The 21,672-nt window shown below is 37.1% G+C and overlaps 4 protein-coding genes across 4 annotated transcripts; 1 reads left to right on the forward strand and 3 right to left on the reverse strand.

The window, feature by feature from the left end:
* Positions 1 to 5,425: 5,425 nt before the first annotated feature.
* LOC117569213 (acid sphingomyelinase-like phosphodiesterase 3b) lies at positions 5,426 to 20,582 on the reverse strand. Its single transcript, XM_034250288.2, has 5 exons — positions 20,540 to 20,582; positions 10,056 to 10,762; positions 7,480 to 7,675; positions 7,133 to 7,424; positions 5,426 to 6,197 (listed from the first exon to the last, which is right to left on the reverse strand). Exons 1-5 carry the CDS (start codon positions 20,565 to 20,567, stop codon positions 5,891 to 5,893), a joined length of 1,530 nt encoding a protein of 509 aa, XP_034106179.2. The 5' UTR covers positions 20,568 to 20,582; the 3' UTR covers positions 5,426 to 5,890.
* LOC117569217 (bombyxin A-2 homolog) lies at positions 13,776 to 14,314 on the forward strand. The gene is made up of 2 exons (XM_034250291.2): positions 13,776 to 14,017; positions 14,075 to 14,314. The coding sequence occupies exons 1-2, from the start codon at positions 13,858 to 13,860 to the stop codon at positions 14,305 to 14,307; spliced, it is 393 nt and encodes a 130-aa protein (XP_034106182.1). The 5' UTR covers positions 13,776 to 13,857; the 3' UTR covers positions 14,308 to 14,314.
* On the reverse strand, positions 19,165 to 19,894 carry LOC117569216 (probable insulin-like peptide 3). Its single transcript, XM_034250290.2, has 2 exons — positions 19,641 to 19,894; positions 19,165 to 19,575 (listed from the first exon to the last, which is right to left on the reverse strand). The coding sequence occupies exons 1-2, from the start codon at positions 19,819 to 19,821 to the stop codon at positions 19,334 to 19,336; spliced, it is 423 nt and encodes a 140-aa protein (XP_034106181.1). The 5' UTR covers positions 19,822 to 19,894; the 3' UTR covers positions 19,165 to 19,333.
* A 278-nt stretch (positions 20,583 to 20,860) lies between the features above and the next one.
* On the reverse strand, positions 20,861 to 21,547 carry LOC117569215 (probable insulin-like peptide 1). The gene has a single exon (XM_034250289.2). It carries the CDS (start codon positions 21,528 to 21,530, stop codon positions 21,021 to 21,023), a length of 510 nt encoding a protein of 169 aa, XP_034106180.1. The 5' UTR covers positions 21,531 to 21,547; the 3' UTR covers positions 20,861 to 21,020.
* Positions 21,548 to 21,672: the final 125 nt, after the last annotated feature.

The raw sequence follows: 21,672 nt of genomic DNA on the forward strand, positions 1-21,672 counted from the left end.
AAGCAAAAGAACTACAACCAATACAATACTACCGTTATACCTAAGGAATATCGCCCACACACACACACGAATACAAACACAGAAGACACTCAAACACTCACACATGTGCTTATAAATTAGTCTGTCGGCTTGGCTAATCACGTATTTTGATACAACCTCCAAGTAAAGAGGCTGCACAAAGCAATAAATATTCAACATTCACAACAACACTCATCATACACCCCATTCACACACTCACACACACACTCACACTAGTTTCTGCACTCAGCTAATTAAGAACAAAATAAAGCAGCTATACACAAAGATATTAGATAGATAGATGGATAGATAGAGATACTTATGTACCTCTTCCATGCTCATTTATAAGCATGTTTATTTTGTATTTTTTTGTATTCACAAGTATTCACCGATTCACATATTCGCTCTTTTTCGAATATTCAATATTTATTTTTGGCCTTTTGGAAAGCCATTTTAAAGCTCATTTCCATACACTACACAATCGACAGGCTTTAAACACTGCGTCACGCATTTTGATATTCCATTTAATAGCAACTTGAATTTAACTTGAATTGGCCAAGGGGCAATTCATAGTTGAGCTCGCTTTTAAACAATAACACAATAGGCTTAAATTTGATTTGAATGACGCTGCGGGCTTTTTGCCTGCCTCTCAATTGTTATTAGTTTTTCAGTTAGCAGTTTAATAATTTCTAAGAATTAGAGTAGTTGAGTTAATTGCGCATTTGAATTTCATTTAAATTAAATTGCGAGTTATTTAGTAAGGGAATAAAATGAAATACAATAAAATAAAGTAAATAAAATTTAAATAAAATCAAATGAAATTATGTGAAATATAACGAAATAGAATGAAATTAAATGAATTGAAATTAAATTACGAGTTATTTAGTAAGGGAATAAAATCAAATGAAATTAAATAACATAAAAAATAAAATTATATTTAATGAATTGGAATAAAATATTATGAAATGCAATTAAATGAATTGAAATGAAATTAAATGAAATAAAATAAAACAAAAATCAAAGAAATTAAATAAAATGCATTGAATTAAAAATTAATAAAATAAAAAAGAAAGTGAAATGAAATGTAATGATATAAAATGTTATGAAATGAAATAAAAATAAATGAAACTAAATTAAATGTAACGTAATGAAATAATATGATTTTAAATTAAAATAGTTAAATGAATTGAAATGAAAGAAAAGGAAATGAAAAATTATGAAATGCAATAAAATTTAAGAAATGAAATAAAATAAAATAAAATACAAAACTAAATAGAAAAAGAAAAAGAAATTTCAATAGAATTTTTAGTCCTGTATGTTTAATGTCATTTTCATGAAGAATGTTCAAGGAATTATAATATTGATTTTAATCGGAATTTAACGGAGACACAAACTATGTTATACAAATAAAAAGTATAATAAAAAAAGAAATGCTAAGAGCTTAGCAAAAATGTGTTAGTCTTGTATTTTTATCAAATTCGTTGTTATAAGTAAATAAATTCTAGATTAATAATAATAAATTTATTAATTTTAATTGAAAAGTAAAGGAAGCTGAAAAGTAAAGGAAGCTGTAATTAGAAAGATATCTTGTATACTTAAAATGCTTTTTTAATTGTGGGTAAACAAATTTTATGAAATAAAAGAGTGTTCTTATTTTAAATTAAACAGATTGATTTGTAATAATGAAATTCAGAATAAACTTAAATAATCTTGTATGCTTGAAACACGTTATAAGTAAACAAATTCTGCAATAAAGCAAAGTGATTTTAGCTGGTATCAAACAGAGTGATTTAGTATAGAAATTTCTTAAGAATTTATATTAAAAAACAGTCTGCTTTATTGAAGAACTATCTAGCAGTATGATACGACTAGACCTATTAATGAAAAACTCTTCTTTTCAATCGTTCTACCGCATAAAACAAAGTCGAGCATGCTCAGCAGCTGTTGCCCATTCACTTCAGCTTCATTAAATTGATAGCCAGACACAACAAGTTGATGGCACGACATTTGTCAAGTTAACTAGACAATCGTGGTGATAACTCTTTTAAGGGTATTTGTGCATTCGTTGTGGTCATCGAACAAGGAAACCAAATGCTTTGTCTTCTTTCGTTCGCTCGTTGGCTGCTGCTGCAGGGCAGCCTTGTATATTTTAGTTTTATGTGTTTTATATTTTTGGAAATTGTTAAGCAAAACAACTTGTACATTGTTGTTGTTGTTGTAGTTGTGGTTGTATTTATTGTAGTGATGTTTTTATGGGTTAATAAAGCGCATTTCACACAATCAAATTAGCGAGCGAGTGCAGTGCGGTCGAGCGCATCAATTAGTGCATTCGAAATGGCCAATGGCCATTGAAATGGTTGCCATTGCTTCTTCTCTCTCTCTCTCTCGCTCTCTCTCTCTCTCTCTCTCTCTCTGGCATTCAATCGCATGCCAGAGGCAGTCAGAGGAAGGCAGCAGGCAGAGCTTGTCAGGTGATCAATCCAAGTGTTGGAAAAAAAAATACAGGCGAATGCAGAGAGCAACTGACAGCCAACTAAGCTGCTTGAAATGTTCATTTTAGTATTTCACGCTAGAAAGCCAGAAATGCGCAAGAAAAACATATGAACATTTAGCAATAACAAATATATATAGGGGAATATATATATGTATGTATATAAACACATATATGTTTAATGTTTGTGAATGATTAATGGCACATTAGAATTGAAATTGTTTTGCTCATGTGTGGCAGAGAGCATCAGGCTCTGCTGCTGCTGTTGCTGCTGTGGTTGTTGGCTGTGGTTGGGGCAGGTGCAACAGCAACAACAGCACCGAATATATTTTGCCATAATGTACATATATTTATATGCCTTTTTTTGTGTTGCTTTTTTGCACCCCGATTACTTCTTCCCTTCTCCCCTTTTTGGCAATCCCAATCCCAGAGCCATTGCAAAATGAACGTGGCCTTCTATGAGCATGCAAAGCAGAGCAGAGCATAGCAGAGCAGCTGCCAGCTGCTAAATGGAGGCATCGAAAGGGGAGAGAGATATAGGGGAAAGAGGTACAGGGGGCACTGCTACCTGCTGGCAGCCAAACAGGTGAGTGTTTATAATATGCATGCCAAAGTGTGGAAGCTGAGAAAAATCTAGCGAAAATACAAACACACTTAACGCATGGATATACTCAAAGCATACACTCATACTCACACTCATATTCACATTCACACACTCATAATCAGAGTGCGTGTGTGTGTGTGCATAGTTATATTTACTTAGTCTATTTATTTATGCTTATGTAGAAGCATGTGCAAAGTTTGCTTTCTCGCTCTCTCGCCTCTCCTCTCTCCAAGATGTTTGGCAACTGGTTGAATGCCAGGCCAAAGAATATGGTATTAACATATACTATATACATATACATATACATATATGTCTGTAGATAAATATGCATTGCATTCTACTTCGATTCCAGTGCAATCTCAGCTTGTGTGAAAGTTTTGCCAAATTGTAGAAGCCGCAAAAACCCAAGAAACCGAAGCAAAACAGTTTTGTCGCTGCTTTTGCTCCTGCTATGAATTGTCAAGAGGGTTCAGTTCGGTTCAGTTTGGTCGTCTGTTTGCCAGCAATTTTCTAATTTTCCATTTTCGCATTTTACCATTTTCCAATGTTCTCTCGGATTGACTACGTCGAGTTCCGTTCTGTTCTCCTCGACATTTTCTTAATAAACTTTAATGACTGCGGGCGTTGCAGTGTCAGCTGCACACACTTCCCCAGTTGACTGCAACTTTGATAGACCTGATAACCTGGTATGTTCCGCCTCCTCCCTCTTTCACTAGTTCTCTAAAGTATGCAATGCCACAGAGCATGCCACAATAAACCAACAGCATGTGCCGCCACCGCCGCCGCCGTTGGAATGAGTTTCGGGGGGACTGTAAAAGCAGGCTGAGCAATTTTCTGCCAAAATATCAAATGCTAGAGCGTAGATTTCACCAATAATTTAGTTGGACAGCACGTAGCGAGTGTCACGCATGCAGCAGCAGTGGCAGCAACAGCCGCAGTGGCTGGTTTGGGTGGAATTTGTGGCATGCAACAAGCTTTTGGGGTTTTCCATTTTGGGTGCCAACTCATGCATTACTCATGACGTGTTTGTCAGCAGCAGCAGCAGCAGTATAAGAGCCTCTCTCTCTCTTTAGTCTAAGCTTTGTCGCCTTTGAATTGTCTTTGCCACACTTGCCACTTGCCACTTGCCACTTGCCAGAGAGACAGTTTTAATATGGACGCTGCGACGCGTTTGCAGTTTAATGGACTTGGCCATAAAAAAACCAAGTAAGAAAGCTAGAATTGAGTGCGCTCGACTGTCAAATACCCGCTAGCCAATTTGTATAAACCCATATTCTGAAAATATACCATATTTATATACCACAAATATACTACTAATATGCTGAAAGCTATATACGGTATAGCGATATAGTACTACATTCACCATTCGTATAAAACCACAATTTAAAAATATACCATATTCATATACCGAAAAAATACTGAAATATACCGAATGTTATATTTGGTACATCGATATAGTATGACATTCACCATTCAATTAAATCCATTTTTTCAAAATATACCATATTAATATACCGCAAAAATACTAAAATATACTAAAAGATATATTTTATATATCGATATACCACTACACTCACCATTTGTATAAAAAGGGATTTTAAAGAATTACCATATTAAAATACCAAAATATACTGTATGCTATATATGGTATATCGATATAGTACTACATCTACCATTCATATACCGAGAAAATACTAAAATATACTGAAAACTAAGTGTGGTATATCGATATAGTCCTACATTTACCATTAGTATTAAACCACATTCTAAAAATATTCCATATTAATATACTGAAAATGTAATCAAATATACCGAAGGTATATATTTGGTATATCGATATAGTACTATAGTCGCCGATCAAGAATATATATACATTATGGGATTGTCTAAAAACATATTCTAGAAATCTACCACATAAATATACCGAAGGCTATATTTGGTATATCGATATAGTAATACATTTGCTGATCTAGAATATATACACACTTTGGGGTCGTATAAAAATATACCATAGTAATAAATTGAACAAATACTAAATATACCAAAGACTTCATTCAGTATATCGATATTGTACTACATTCGCTTCCTGCAGTCACAATGTTATAAGACCCTTCTATCTTATGGGTAACAAGTATAACAAGGCATGGAAAATGCGAGGCACAGTTTGTGCACACTTAACGGCCATCGCTGTGGATGGATCGGACTTGTTTGGCGCAAATTAACACATTTATTAATGCCCCGCAATTTGTTGCATAAATATTTATCGAAAAGTCGCAGGCAGGCAGGCAGCAGTAACATTAAAAATTTCTCGTTTATTTTCATATTCATATACATTTATAATCGTAATAATAATCATAATAATAATAATAATAATCATCGTAATACTCGTAAGTGTAATAATAATTGTAATAATAGACAAAGTTTATCACACACACATATGATATGGCTCGCAGGCAGGCGCACACACACACTTGCATACACACACAGATACACACATCAACACACACTCGCACACACATTCGCTTAGCAACACAGACAGAGGATACACAGACACATACACGTACAGCATTTGAGATTAAAATAGCGCGATTTATTTTCGTTTTTCATTCTTGTTGTATTATTTATGCCTGTATTTTGTGGTTTGCTTTTTGATTTTTGATTTTCGATATTTAATTTGATTTATTTTAGCTAGTTATTAGGAAGAGTGCGCCTGCAAGTAGCTTGAGATGGGGCTTCAAAGCGTCTCCGTCAGTCTACCTTCGAGAGAGAGAGACGCCTTATAAATTCGCTAAATGGCTGCTGGACATGACCAGGTTTGCTCTTGACGTCGACGTCGACGTCTGTTCTCTGCAGCAGCAGCTGAGGAAGCTAAACGCCAACAGCAGCAGCAACGAGGCCAGAGCACAGCTGCTGCTGAGCATTAAGGTGCCAGCGGCATGTCCTTGCAGTGGCAATTGCTCGGACTCAAGACACAGCCGGAACTCGTCGTAGTCCAGGCGCGTGATGGCGCAATAATGATTGAGCATGCAGAGACCCTGACAGGCGGCATTCGACTGAAATCTCACGGCATTGGCACGTTGATATCTGTTAAAGAGAAGCAAAGGAAACATATGTATAAGTTAAATGTGTTTGAACTAGGAACGGGAATTATTACACAAAGAAAACAAACAGTACAATTATTTTTACAAGACTCAAAAATTGAAGAATTTTCATAGCACGATTGATTTTAACATTTTCTTATTCCTAAAATATTTAACTTTCTTTCATAATGTTCAAAATGAGACCAAATTTCCTAAATCGAGAATTATGTGTTTAAAAAATAAAACTTTTTCATTCTAGCCTTATTTTAATTGAAATAAGTACGATTTATTCTTCAATTAACTTAAATTACTTTACAAACTATAAAGAAAAAAATATGAATAAATGATATTCGGCAAATTCGGAAACTTTCGATCTTAAATCTAGGGCTGACATTGATAGCTTTGTGATTGAACATGAAGTGTATTATTATGCAAGCTGCGGAGGTCCTGGGTTCAAAGCTTAGTTGGTTTCCGGAATAAAATACTTTTAAAACTTAAAAGTAGTATTAAAAAATAAAACTGGGTAACAATTACAAATAATATTAAATTAGATATCGTTCTCTAAAATAAAGCAAAGTTTATAAAAAAGACTTTTATTTCAGAACTTTTTTATAGGCATAAATGAAGCACAATAATTCTTAACTGTTCTTAAAAGAGTTGAGTCGATGGCTTTAGTAGCTAGCACTCGCTTCTTTTAGTTATTATATTATTTTTGTATAATAATTAGTCACGTAAACAAATAAATAAATAATGTGTTTAAATGAATTCTAAAAAGCGCTCTAAATTATTTGAAATTTCTCAAATCAATAGTTATAAAAAAGTTCTTAACTGTAGAGTTTCAGATTTGAATTAAAATTTTCAGCATCGTTAGGTTTTTACATTCCAAATTCTTGATTTTCAATTTAATAATGAAAGTTCATGACTTTTCTCTCAGTGTACCTTGTAAACCATGAGGCATCTTTGCCGGTGAATCGCTCGGCAAAGTTGTGCATCGCTATGGCCGAGATGTCGGCCAGTCCATAATAGTGCGTCAGATTGTATTCCGGCTGCCAGAGAGGTTCGTGAGCTCGATTCGCTAGAGGCAAATCCAGCCAGTACTGCGTGTAGTCCAGCACTTGGCCGCTGCCCGTGTCGAATTTGTAGAGACGCAGCGCTGGATTGTTGGAGCCTCCAATGCCCTCCTTTCGAGGGACCACCGAAGGCGCTATCATCAGCCAGGAGATGGGCGTGCCTGCAAGCGAAACAGATGCAGGAAATTCGGTAGAGAGAAGATTGCTTTTGCTTACCTTGCTCATCGTAGATGAGTCGAAAGGTGTCCGAGTGCAGATGGCCAAAGAATTGTCCCTGTATCACTGAGGCGTACTTCCTAACCGTGTCCAAGTAGCGTTTGTTATTGCGCTCCGTGAAGATCAGCTGACCACTGTGCTGAGGTCCCAGCTGACGCTCGTCCACGCCCGGCGGCATGTGACCCACAATGTAGACCTGGTGGGTGAAAGGGAAAAGAGAGTGAGGAAAAGTATTTGAAATTTAAAAAAAATTTAATGCAGTTAGGAGAGAAATGGAATGATAGAATTTGTGTATGGATGTAGCCATTTCGCTTTAGAAATTTACAGAGCTATCTTCTATATTATACTTCATTCTTTATTATTTTCTTCTTATAGTACTTCATTCAATATTATCTTCTTACATTGACCAAGTCATCGAAGCGAAGAAGCCAAATTGTTTCGAATGAACTTTCAGCTCTTTCCGATGTTCCCTTTTTTTCTGTCCCACCTGCAGGTTAACTTACATATATCATTTAGTCTGCTCATCCCTCGTTAGTCTTTGAAGTTCCTTATAACGACATCTCGGCAGAGTTTGGGATGGTTAAAGAAATTCAATATTCACAACCCTCTATCGAAATCATTAGTCCTTCAACTATTGAGGAATCGCCTCCAGCTTCTAATATAGTTATCCAAAACACGACGATTAAAAGCTTTTCTTTTTGATAAATTTCAAAAGCATTTTCTATTTCAAAAATTCTAAATTTATTCTACTCTTAAAGATGGTTGAAGAGGGGAATGTAGGAAAACTCAAGACTCTATTTTACGATCGAATTTTATAGTCTACGTTTTGTATCCTTCAGGCCAACTAATACCTTTTAAGTTGTGCGTTGATAATCTGTCAGTAAATGAGTCCAGTAATATATTTTCATTCAGTGGACAGACAGCAAAGATAACTTTATACATAATAATCAATATGTTTCCATTCTATGGAAGTACTAAGAATAAAGTAATAATAAATTTCCGCTAACAGCGGAACTAGGTTTATACAGCAGGAAAAAGGATCATTTACAACATATTTTATCATTAATTTTTAACCATTCTGAATTCAACTTATATTTATTTTCACCTTCACAAAACTATAAAATTTCACATTATCACTAAAATATATTTTTCACAATTAATGTATTATTTATTATTCATTATTTTGATTTATAGCAGCATTTGTTATATTTGTTGGCATTTTAAAATGCCTATAAATTAGCTAAATAGCATTTGCTTTGCCAAACAAAATGTGGAGCGCCAAAGCGTTCGTGCGTTAGATTTAGATTTGCTTTCCATTAAGCAACAAATATTTGCAAAATAATATCAAATGAAATGCAGACATTCTGACATTCCATTAAACTAATGTTATTTAAATATATGAAATGTGGATAACATTTTATTTCAACTATTTTGCTGTTTATATATATTCATAGTAATTTTGGAATTTATATATTCTCATAGTTATATATTTAAATATATTAATATTATTTATACTCGTTTTAAACTGAATGCGTTTTGCAGTTAGCGCTTTAGTAAAAAAGTTTGTGATAATTAGATTTCTTTGCTTTCTGTATACAAAGAGAAAAAAAATCTAGATTGAGAAGTAGATAGTAAATCTTGATTGGAGATTTTGTCTTCGTGGTTCAATTTTAAGATTTTTATACCCGCTACCCATAGGGTAGAAGGGTATTATAACTTTGTGCCGGCAGGAAATGTATGTAACAGGTCGAAGGAGGCATCTCCGACCCTATAAAGTTTATATATTCTTGATCAGCGTCAACAGCCGAGACGATATAGCCATGTCCGTCTGTCCGTCTGTCCGTATGAACACCTAGATCTCAGAGACTACGAGAGATAGAGCTATATTTTTTTTCGACAGCATTTGTTATGTTTGCACGCAGATCAAGTTTGTTTCAAATTTTTGCCATGCCCACTTCCACTCCCGCAAATCAAAAAAATAATAATAACAAGCGTAAATTTAAAGCTAGAGTTGCGAATTTTGGTATATACTATAATTACTATAGTAGTTGTGATTCCTGAAAATATGGTTGCGATCAGATAAAAATTGTGGAAGTTGCTAAAGAAATACTTTTGTATGGGCAAATACGCCTACTTACTAGGGGTCTGAGTTGCTTTGGCCGACAATCTGGTACATTGTGCCGTCTATGGTATTTTTTGAATGGTGTGCTGTATCGATATACCAAACATAAACATAAACATATACCATTCGGTATATTTTTAGTATTTTTACTGTTTTCGGTATATTTTGAGCACACTCGACTGTAACTTTCTTACTTGTTATCTTGAGTTTCAAGATTGGACAATCTAAATTTTTTGTAGAATTTAAATATTGATTTTAGAATAAATCTTCTTGTTTCAATTGAGATTTTTTCGTTTGTGAAAGGTTATAAACACAATTGAGCAATATAGATTTTTTTGTAGAATTTTGATCTTGATTTAAGACTTAATCTTCTTGGTATCATTTTGATAACATACAATCTTGATTTATTTTATTCTTGATCTTAGCTCGTTTTTTCTTTCTGTGTACTACTCACCGTCTCCTGCTTCTGCTTCGCCTTGCTGAGCACCTCGTCCAGCCAGAGCCACTGCTGCTCAGCCAGCAGCTGATCCTGAGCAGACATGGTGCTGCTCGAAGCCTTGGGTTCGCCATAGTATTCGTTAGGCCATCGCAGACTGTGCGACATCCTTGGCTCTGGCTCGTGATCGAACCGCATAAAGTTGGTGTTCAAAGCGACGATGCGCAGGCGACTCTTTGTCTGCTCGATGGAGTAATATCCGCCTTGCTCGAAGGTGTTGAGTGCTTCGGTGGGCAGCCAATGGCGCCAGAGTTCACCCATCTGCTTGTACTTTTGCTGGCTGTTGCTGCTGCTGCCATCCTCGTGGCCCAGCACCGGGAAGATGAAAGGAGCCGAGAAGCTGCGTCCTAGAAGCTCGGTGATGTTGCGCAGAATTTCGTGTTGCTTTTGTTCGGACAATGGCTGAGCGGAGTGAGATAGAGCATCGCCTGTCCAGAGAACAAACTCCACGTTGTCGCCCTGTTTGGCTTTCATGGTTTTGACTGCCGATTCCACGAGGCTCCAAGGACTATCGCAGTTGTAGTTGCCAAAGGGACCCGGCGACTCCATGGACTGTGGAGCTGTTGAAGCGCCGGGACGCGACAGCTGCCAGCAGCTTCTGTAGACGTCGCCCTGCGTGGAGTACAAAGTGTCCAGATGCAGGTCGCTGATGTGCCAGAAATAGCCTGCAAAGAGAGAGAGAGAGAGAGAATATGAATTTAAAGAGAAGCAGAAATCGATAAAGTGGAAGATTTTAGGTACTGAGGATTAGTGCTGGGCAATTCCGGGATGGGAAAGACCACGATCCGAGGAGCATTTGCATGCCGGCTGGCTGTGTTGTAAAAACCCTGACAAACATTTTGCGGCCATCGGATTGGTTGACTGACCTGAACTATGAACTATGTTTCTGCTCTTCGACTACCTGAGTGCGAAGTCAAGAGGTCACTGCGAGGTGTTGAGTTGATCGAAATGCGAGTTGCAAAATCAGTTGGCGTTGGCATGCGCTTTGAACAGTAGTTGAATATAAATCAATATTCGTGAGTCGTTAGAGTCGAGCGAGAGAGGATAAGTATAAGTCCGGTTAGTCTGTGCACAACGAGTTGTTCAGCTTAGACGCGGAGTACTTGCATGACGGCAAAATGAGCTTGCGATTTGGACTCTCCCTGCTGCTAATGTTCGGCATGTCGCAGCTGATGCAGCAGGTGGATGCCAGGAAACTTTGCGGCGATGCACTCAATAACGCCCTTGACGTGATTTGTTCTTCTGGATTCCCCCTTAGGATCCCACGCGACAGTATGAAAGCACACTTCACATCTCTTAAACTCGAAACTCTTTTAAGTGACAATCTCCATTTCGTTCCTTGTAGCGGACAGACAACAAAGTCCCGAGAAGGCGCTGCTCCGCAAGTGGCGTCTCTTGGCCTTGCAACTGCAATTGGATCAACCGGATAATGATGAAAAGGATGATGAAGCTCCTGTCGCTGCCATAGACGAAGGCAGCGAACGGAAGCTGCATCGTCCAAGGCGCGAGGGACGCATTATCGACGATTGCTGCGAGAATGGATGCACCTACGATACTCTTCGGTTATACTGTGCCTAAGGAGCCCCACCTCCCACCTTTGAGATCTACCCACTGCGAGAAGTCCCGAGAAAAATAAAAGGAACACCAAAAGGAACTTGCGTTTTGCAAATTCATTTACATTTACTTACACTTAACGGAAAAAGCTCCCCCAAAAACATTTACATTTAATATTAATAATTCCCAATGTCTTATTGTAATATTTTATGGACGCAATAAAGTTACTCGATAACAATAGCAAAACAAAATGTTTAACTTCGTTTGTCCAAAAAAAAAAAGAAAGAAAAATCCCCTCAACGAGGGAAGATTCCTCTCCCCCTCTCCTACCCCATGGGGTTGGTTTCACGTCAATGCGAATGCTTTGCCCTTGCATTCTCGGAACAATAATGAAAATATTGAATTTTTAATTAGATGACGCTGTGTTTTTCAACCAAAACAACTAGTGGGGAGGCCAACATCGACTGTCGAATGTTCTAAAAAGTGGAGAATACTTGATGTTATTATGTAGTCAAGTTCTTCTTCAAATATTACTATACTATATAACATTTTTAAGAAGGATTTTCGAAAGAAAATTAAATATTTGAAGATACTTTATTCCCCAAAACTAGAAGTGGAGCCTAAACGAAGAACTTGTTTTAAAATCTGTAAGCTAATTAATGTTTAATGTAGTAATATTTAGTTGATTAGTTTTGAAAGAAAGTGAGATAAATATTGGAAGAAATTTTACCCCAATAATGATTGCCCGATGTTTCAGAAACTGTCTAATTTTTGAGATGATAAATTTTGAAGAAAGTGAGATCGAAAGAAAGATAAATTTGTGAAGATATTAAATTTCCCATTACTACAAGTGGAAGTAAACGAAGAAAGGGTTCTAAAATCTGCGTAATATTTGTTATTATATGTAGTAATAGTTGTTTGATTGATTTTAAAAGAATGTGAGATGAATATTGGAAGATATTTTATGTAGTAATATTTAGTTGATCAGTTTTGAAAGAAAGTGAGATTAATATTAGAAGATATTTTACTCCAAAAACGATTGATCGATGATTTAGAAACTGTCTAATTTTTGAGATGATTAATGACGAATGAAAGTGAGAATAATATTTGAAGATATAATATTTCGTATAATTACAGGTCGAATTTAAAGCAGATTCCAATATTCTTAAAAATTGTTTATTACGTGATTTTATATTTTGATTTGATAATTAATGATTTTAAATTTCAAAGCCATTGAGACAATGAAGTATCCATTAAGGAAAAGAATGTTATAATTCTTGAACTTCAAAAGGATAAAAATAAAAATTAGTCATTATTTGCAGTCCCTGTTTTAATTCACTCTTTTCTAAAGAAAAGAGAAACCGTTTTCTCAGAAATACCTTGACAAGATATCTGAGAATTTTGTAGGAATATGGTTTAGCTTTCTTGTTTATTCATTAATATTAAATTTCGAGACAATAAATTATTTAAAAGAAACTGAACTACTGCAGAAATACTTAAAAACTGAAATTGGTAATAAGGTCTGACATTTTAGAAAATAATTATATATCTCACTTATTGAAGCATTCTGTCAATACAATTTATTTAGAATTATGTGTTATAGATTTGGTTGTTTAAGTTATCAGTATGCAGGAAGTATGCAAATCTTGTTTCAACTGCTGCACATATTACATGTATAATCCTGCTACACTTTGCATTCCTTTGGCATGATTTGGCCTTATTTCAAGCTGTGCCAATTCCATTAGACAAGTTCGCGAGCCGGCGGCAAGAGTGAAAGAGTGTAACACAGGGGCAGAGTAAACAACACAAAGCCAAGGCAAGGCTAGATACGGGGGCAAATAGGGCAAGGGAAAAGGCTGAGGAGGGGATGAGGTTGCTTTTGTTTTTCAACAATTGCGATCTACGCGTAATTCTGGTGTGAAAATGAAAAGCAAAATATAAACAAAGACGTGAGGCGCAGATAACGCCAGCTGATATGAGTAAAATGCCACCCACATACCTATACACATACACACATGCCACAAACACACATGCCACGCTGTGTTGTTGGATGCTTAACTGACATTGCGCCTAACACTTGCTGACAGTGCTCGGTGGAGCCGTGAAGCTGCACGATGGCTGATGATGGCCTGGCCATCATCATATAAAGAGCCGCAGCAGCCGAAGTGGAAGCACAGTTACGATTACGTTTTGGATTAAACAACACATGAAAATGCATTTTGAAAATACCAAATTCATCTTGCTGATCTGCAGCCTGACAATTGCGGTCTGTCAAGCCGACTCCATCGTCATCTGCGGCGATGGCTTAGCCGATATGCTGATGCGCATCTGCGAGAATGGCTACAACACCAGATTTAAGCGAACAGGTAAGAAGACGACCTTTAATGATCCCATCTATAAGCTAATCTACACTCTCTTTTCAGGCGCTATTCTGCCGGATTATAATGCCATCGATTCGGAGAATAACGCTAATGCTTTAGACAACTTTGGAGCCTACTCGAGCATCGACTATCAAAGACAACCACTGCTCTATGCCATGCTGGGCGAGAGTGCTCGTCATCAGCTGCTTTCGACCCGACGACGTCGATTTAACATTGTCGAAGAGTGCTGCGATAAACCCTGCACAACTCAAGAGCTCAAGATGTACTGCCGTTGAACTGCCTCCAGACCAAAGTTCATATAGAATATTTTTCATTGGTCTCAATTTAGCTAATGTTACTATTGTCACACAGCCAAATGTGCTAAGAGCTAATTACGAAAATAACTATTTTAAATAAATAAAATATCCTAACTATTTTTAGTGGTGGTATGAAAGAAGTAAGAAAGATACTTGCTACCGATTTCGAATAAAAGCAAAACAGTGCAGTGTTATTCTTTGAATTTACCAAATAAATAAACGTAAAAATACTAAATTATACCAAGGGTTATATTTGGTATATAAAATATACAACAGAGTACAAAATGTACTACATTGTCCTTACTAAGTAGGCTTCTTTCCCATACAAATGTATTTTCAGGAATCAGAAATACTGTAGTTGTTATTGTATGTAGCAAAATTAGAGACTCTAGCTTTAAATTTAAGCTTGCTGCTCGATTTTTGACAATTTGCAGGGGCCGAAGTGGGGGTGACATAAATTTGAAACAAACTTTATCTGCGTGCAAACATAAAAAGTGCTGTCAGAAAGCTTTATCTCTTATAGTCTCTGAGATAAAGGTGTTCATACGGATGGACAGACAGACAGACAGACAGACGGACTTGACTATATCGGTCTCGTCTGTTGACGCTGATCAGGAATATATATACATTATAAGGTCGAAACTGCGCCCTTCTGCCTGCGACATATTTAATTTCACCTCTCATATAGTCACAAATTTATGATAGTCTTCTATACAAATTGAAGAAATGTTTATGAACTAAATTACTGTTGTAGTATAAAACTATATTAAAACACATGAAAATTTCATTTCATTTAAGTAATCATGTGATGTCTGATCTGCGTCCAGTTCTACAAGTGCTGACAAGAAAGATTGATAGTTCTAGCTCATGACAAGTAGATGACATTTCATCGATCTTTCTTCTATGCAATTATTTTGACAATTACTAAAAATATCATAAGCCAATTCACACAATTTAGTTCAAGAACATTTCATACAGATGGCAACAACAAAAAGATAAATTAGCATTAAATTTTCATAATTTGAAATTTTGGTGATTTACTTAATTGAGCGGAAAGTGCGATGTTTGCTCAGATATTAAGCTTTTTGTTTGTTAACCTCTTACTCTGTGATTACTAAAGCATAATATTTTTATATTTATAGCATTTTTCAAGTTATTCAAAGTTAAACTCTTTTTGTACCTAATCAGGTTTGTCTGATTACCGAAAATCCTGTTAAAACAGATTGACAGATAAAATCTTTTAGCTATTGCATATTCATTGGAATAAGATTTATGAATATAATCCAATACGATGTTAATTAGAATTTGATTTGAATTTATTTGGTCTTATATCTAGACTCCAATACGATGCAGTTTTTATACGTATTGGATTACAATTGGGATTAGTCCTATGATGAGTGTCCAATACGATGTTGCTAATCAAGCCACTGAGGAATAGGATGTGTTGCGACTCGAAGAATATTTTATCAATGCCTTAATTCTGATGAAAAATAAAAGAAAAGCAACTAAGAAAGCTACTTGTCGAGTGTGCTCGACTGTGCGATACCTGCCACTCATTTTCAATTAAAGCAAAACTGTGCAGAATTATTTTCAAAATATTTCAAATATATACCAAAGGCTATATTTGATATATGATGATGTATTTTAGTACTCAATGGTATATTTTGAATGTAGTAATACATAAATATACTAAAATATACCAAAGGCTATATTTGGTAGACTGATAAGTACTATATTCAAAATATTCCATATAGTACTAAAACATTTCTACTGGATAGCTGGTATAAAAAGAAAGGTAAGCTAATGTAGTCGTCAGCTAATATGCGTCAATAAGCCAATATCACGTTGGCGTGCTGCATCGTGTTGCTGGATATTGAAACTGATGTCAATGGATGCATAACTGACATTGCGTCTAACACCGGTTGACAGAGCTCAGAGGAGCCGTGGAGCTGCCTGATGCATTGACTCCTGATATAAAGAGCTGACGCAGCTGTAATAGAAGCACAGTTGTGGTTCGTCTGCCACTACCAAAAGCATCTGTTGGATGAAGAGTACAACAAAATGCATTTCGGGAATTCCAAATACTTTTTATTTCTGGCTTTTGGCCTCGTCATTACTTTCTGTGGAGTTGAATCCGTTCACGTTTGTGGTGACGGTTTAAGCGACATGATGGCAAGAATATGCACAAATGGCTTTAACTACAGATTGAAGAGATCCGGTAAGTAGAATAACTATATGCTGATCACATCACTAAATGAAACTATTTGTAGAAGATACTAGAAACAACAACAATGCCTTGATAGACTTGGAAAAACAGCCGTTGCTTTATGCTATATTAGGCGAGAGTGCTCGGAATCAACTTTTGTTCACCCGACGACGTCGATTTAGCATTGTTGACGAGTGCTGCGTTGACTCCTGTCCAACAACGCAGCTCAGGGAGTACTGTCTTTAATTGATGAACAAAGTACAAAAAGGACTCGATTAACTATTTGACATTTGCAATGAATTATAACCGAATTTATAAGTATTGTATTTGATTATACCTAACTTCGTGAATGTTATTAACGGCCAATTGCAAAATATGTTGAAAATGGAAATACAAATTATGTTATGAATTACCATTAAAAATAAATTAAAATGCAAGTACTAATTTTAAATCGTTTTAAGTTTTTATAGCTTCAAAAAGGGTTAATCTTTATTTGAAATTTATTTATAAAGAGAACAAATGATTGACTACCATTATTCAATTGATTTGTCAAAACAAAAATACACAAACCTTAAATGCAAAATTTTTCTGCACATGTCTGTCTGTCTGTCCGTCGGTCCTTATGAACCTCTAGATGTCAGAGTCTATAAGAGATAGATACATAATTTTCAGGAGCACTTGTTGTTTTTGCTCACATCTTAAGTTTGATTCAAATTGTTTGCCCTGCCCACTTCTGTCAGTCTAGTATATTTTGTACTCTATAGAATATTTTGAATGTAGTACTAACATATATCAATATACCAAATATAACTTCCGGTATGATTTAGTATTTTTGTGGTATGCTTATTAAGTATATTTTAAGAATAATACCGTAAAGTTTTGCTTTAATTCAAAGTGGGTAGCGGGTATCTCATAGTCGAGCATACTCAACTGCAACTTTCTTTCTTGTTTGGTACTAATAGCAATAACTACAGTATTTATGATTCCTGAAAATTTGGTTGCAATCACAAACAAATTAGAATTATGGCATAGAACTGCAATCGGGACTTTAGGGTGTCAATATGGTATCTGTTTAGACTGTATTGAGGTGTATTTTGTACTGTATGGTTTATTTTTATTATATCAATATACCAAATATAGCATTCGGTATATTTTAGTGTTTTTGCGGTATGCTAATTAAATATATTTTCAAAATAATAAGATAATGTTTTGCTTTTCGGTAGCGGGTATCTCACAGTCGAGCACACTCAACTGTGGCTTTTTTACTTGGTCTATTAGGTTCGATAATAATAGTGCAACAACGGCTAGATACCAAAGAAAAGGTGTAAAATTAGTTTTACTTTCAACAATTACCATTATGACAATTTAGGTGTACAACTGAGAATAAAGAGGAAAGAGTCGTTAGCTAATATGAGTATGCTCACATCGCGATAGCTGCGATGCTGAATACTGCAAAGGTTATCAGAGGATTCTAAGCTGACATTGCGTCTAACACTAACTGATACAACACGGAAGAGCTGCTGATGCAGTGAGACCTCAGTTGTGGTTTGACTGCCATGACCACATCAGTATGAATATGAAGGGATAGAAATCGAAGTACATTTTGATGCAGCTTCGCAGCTTCATTTCTTTATGCAGAATCCATTTATGTTTGCGGTTACGCTTTGAATAAAATGTTTACGCGGAGCTCAGCGAATTCTGCTTTTAATTATTAAGCATATTGAAAGTAAACGGACAAGCACAGTAAAAAGAAACCTGGCGACTTCTTCATTTTTTATTTACAACATAACTTTCCTTAGTGGACAAGACCATTAAACGGATCTTCTCTTCAGATGGACACTTTTGCTTAACACACGTTTTGCTTTTCATATAAATTGAAGCTCTTTTAGAGCTAAACAAAAATGGAGTCTATTCATGGAATGAAACTGAATATTAGTCCTACATAGTTGCATCCCTACTTAACTGCCTCAATACTTAACTGCATAAAAATACGTTTATAATGCATCGAAATGATATATTATTATAAATGTTAGTATAGTTGCGCATTTATAACAACTGCATAAATTTGTTTTTACACTTGCGTGTTTTCTTTCAAAATAAGTAGTACACAAAAACTCTTCTAACACGAACTTCAGTAGCTCTGTGCTATGTAGATCCTTGTTCCGCTTAACTTATTTCCCTTCTAGAAACGCAACCCATGTAAAGTGAGGGTCAATGTACATGAGTTAAGTGAGCAAAATGTTATTTTTGACTTGAAAAGTAGGCCACATTTTAAGGCGAAGGCATTTTTGATCAATAAAGTAAGAAAATTCTAATAAATTTTAGAAATAAGAAAAACAATAATGAAAAAAAAAAAATAAAAATTGGCAAAATATTGAATTTAAATTGTTTCTTCAGTCAAAGTAGTTAAATTCATTATTAGTTGTGTCATATTTATTATAAGTAAAGCAGCGCAACCAAATTTGAATTTTCTGCCGAGTGTGCCATGAACGCTAGATGGCGCCAAAAACACATTGTTCGATAATCAATTGGAGTTTGGTTAAACTAAGTAGAATAGAAGATAATTTTATGTATAAAACTAATAACTGAAAAGGTTTATCAAATAAAAAATCAATGTGGTAGTTATGCAGTTCAATTTTATTTCAAGCGTTTCTAATAGTATAAATACAGTGCTAAATGCATGTTGCATAGTGCAACAAGGCTACGTTTCAGGTCCTCAAGGTTCAATCTGTTGCAAAGTGTACTTTGATCGCGGTGCTGGGGGTTCGAATGGATATATCAGAGAATGGTAAACTGGATCTAAGCGGCGCAATAAGCTAGCAACTCGGAGGTGCGACAAGCCCGGGCACAGCACTCATCAACGATGTCGCCACGAGTGCGTCGTCGTGTGGCAGTCAGCGAGCTGAGAGCGTTCTCCGGCCGGAAGATGTTGTGCAGGCGTCCATTGTTGATCATGGGATATGTGAGAAGCTCAGCCGAGTTGGGTGACTCCTTCTGCTCGATGTACTGAATGGGATCGAGGGGATCAAAGTCGACAAGAGCTACACCAGAGACCAGAGACTGTTGTAGTAAAGAATATTTTCATGGACTGCTTTCGAGTACTTACGATTGCCACTGCGTTTGCGTTCAATCATGCGATTGTAACCCTTCTTGCCTGTGCCCTCGCAGAGGCGGGCGAGCATATCGCTCAGTTGGGTGCTGCACATACGGATGTCGATGGACTCAACGGTGGCCAGAGCGCAGAGGGCCAAAAGGAAGGCCAACGAGAAGTAAATTGTCTTGCACATTGTACTTTGTGTGTTTGCTGTGTGAATTGGGTTAAGAGTGCGATGATGGTGCGATGGAACTGATGCTGCAACATTGCCAGCCGCACGCTTATATACTATTCTCGATTACCAAACTGTGTGTGCGGTGTGTCACTTTGTGTTAGAGGTGATGGCGACAAGTTGAGTGCATTTTGGAGTAGCGTAAGCGAAGCGAAGTCCTTGCTAAATTCGTTCAATGTCAGCGCCGCTCACTTTTCGTTGACTTATGCAAATTTTTCGGTGCCCCACCACATTGTTGTCCTCGATTATGCGTGCCTGCCGGGTATAGACAGCGAGTGGGAGGGACAGTGGACGGGGGCGTGAATGTAGGCGGTCGACTTGGTATGCGTCTTTGTCAGCCAATTAAACAATTTGGGTGTAAAAGGACAATGTTAGGTTCGGGCGTGTGTTCGAGCTAAGCCCTAGCCTGCATTTATGAATACCAAATGAGTTGTTTCAGCGCTTATACCCTGCACCCAACAAGACCCAAAAGGCAGCGAACACGAGTCGCAGACTTAATTAACAACTCAACAAGAAAAAAAGTGTAGCATACTTTTAGGCGCTGTCATATAAAGGCGCTTCACTTTAGCTAAATGTTACTCTTTGTGTGTGTAGAGGATATGTGCGAGTCGTGCAGCGTTTTGGTGCAGTGTTGGTGTGGCATGCTTGGCTTGACTTGGCTTGGCTTGTCTTTACTTACCGATGCGGGCGTTGGCAACATCTGGCATCCAAAGGAGCGCAAGGAGCGCAAGGAGCGCGGTTAACAACCAGCTAAAGCTGAAGTTAGTCATTTAGCTGCTGCTGCTGTTGCTTCTGTTGTTGTTGCTGCTGCTGTTGCACGGCAGCAACAGGAGGATGGAGAACCCGCTGCCTTTGTAGCAGCTCAAGGGCTATGAACGAGATGGAACTTTTTGTACTACCCCTTAGTAACTTTTGCTTTAACGTTTGGCTTTGGCTTTTGTTGCTGTTGTTGTTGCGAGAAAAGTTTTTGCACAGTTTTACTTTTATTCATTAGCTAAATTTTGTGCTGCATAAATAAGTGATTACGATTATGATTACTTTTACGAGTGCGCATACGAATATGAATATGAATACAAATACGAATACGATTTGGAATATGAATACGAGTGAGTCTCTCTCTTAGCATTGAGTGTATAGTATGAGTGTAGAGGCGATTGTGATTATTCTTTCTGGCGGCAATAAGCTCTCAGTTCATAGTAGGAGCAGGCCTTCAAGCAGCACTCCTCATGGATGCCAGTATTCTGACGCCGCAGGCGACGCGACTTGATCAGCACTTCGGTGCCATAGAGATTGGACAGCATGGAGCTCAGCTGGTAGCCGGGATGATGACTCGTCTCCGTCAGCGTGTTGGCATCGGCGGCACGTCGCTTGCCCAGCGTATTGTAGCCGGTGTCATAGCAGACCGCATCGAGTGCAATGTTCAGCGCATGGCCGCACAGCTTGTGCATGCCCTGGAGATAGGCGAGTGCCCGATTGTCCCGGATATCGCTGGCTTTGCTGGCGCTGCTGCAACAGAAGCGACACCAGCCCAGCAGCAGCAGTGGCAGCAACAGCTGCTGCAACATCAATTGCCGCCGTTGCTGGCCACCGTGGCGTGTTGCATAAAAGGAGCTGCTAATGCTCTTGATGTTGCTGCTGCTGCATCGACTGCTGTTGCTCTTGTTCGACATTTTGCGGGAGTCCTGTGAGTGCGTTTGCCTGATTGCCAAAGGCAACTCCTGCTTTATATACCATTGCAACGAACGAACGAACAGTTCAATGCACTTTTTGGCTGCATGCGTATTTGGCAAGAGTTAGAGTTGGCCAAAACTG

This window comes from Drosophila albomicans, chromosome 3 (assembly GCF_009650485.2).
Source record: "Drosophila albomicans strain 15112-1751.03 chromosome 3, ASM965048v2, whole genome shotgun sequence".
Classification (NCBI taxonomy): domain Eukaryota; kingdom Metazoa; phylum Arthropoda; class Insecta; order Diptera; family Drosophilidae; genus Drosophila; species Drosophila albomicans.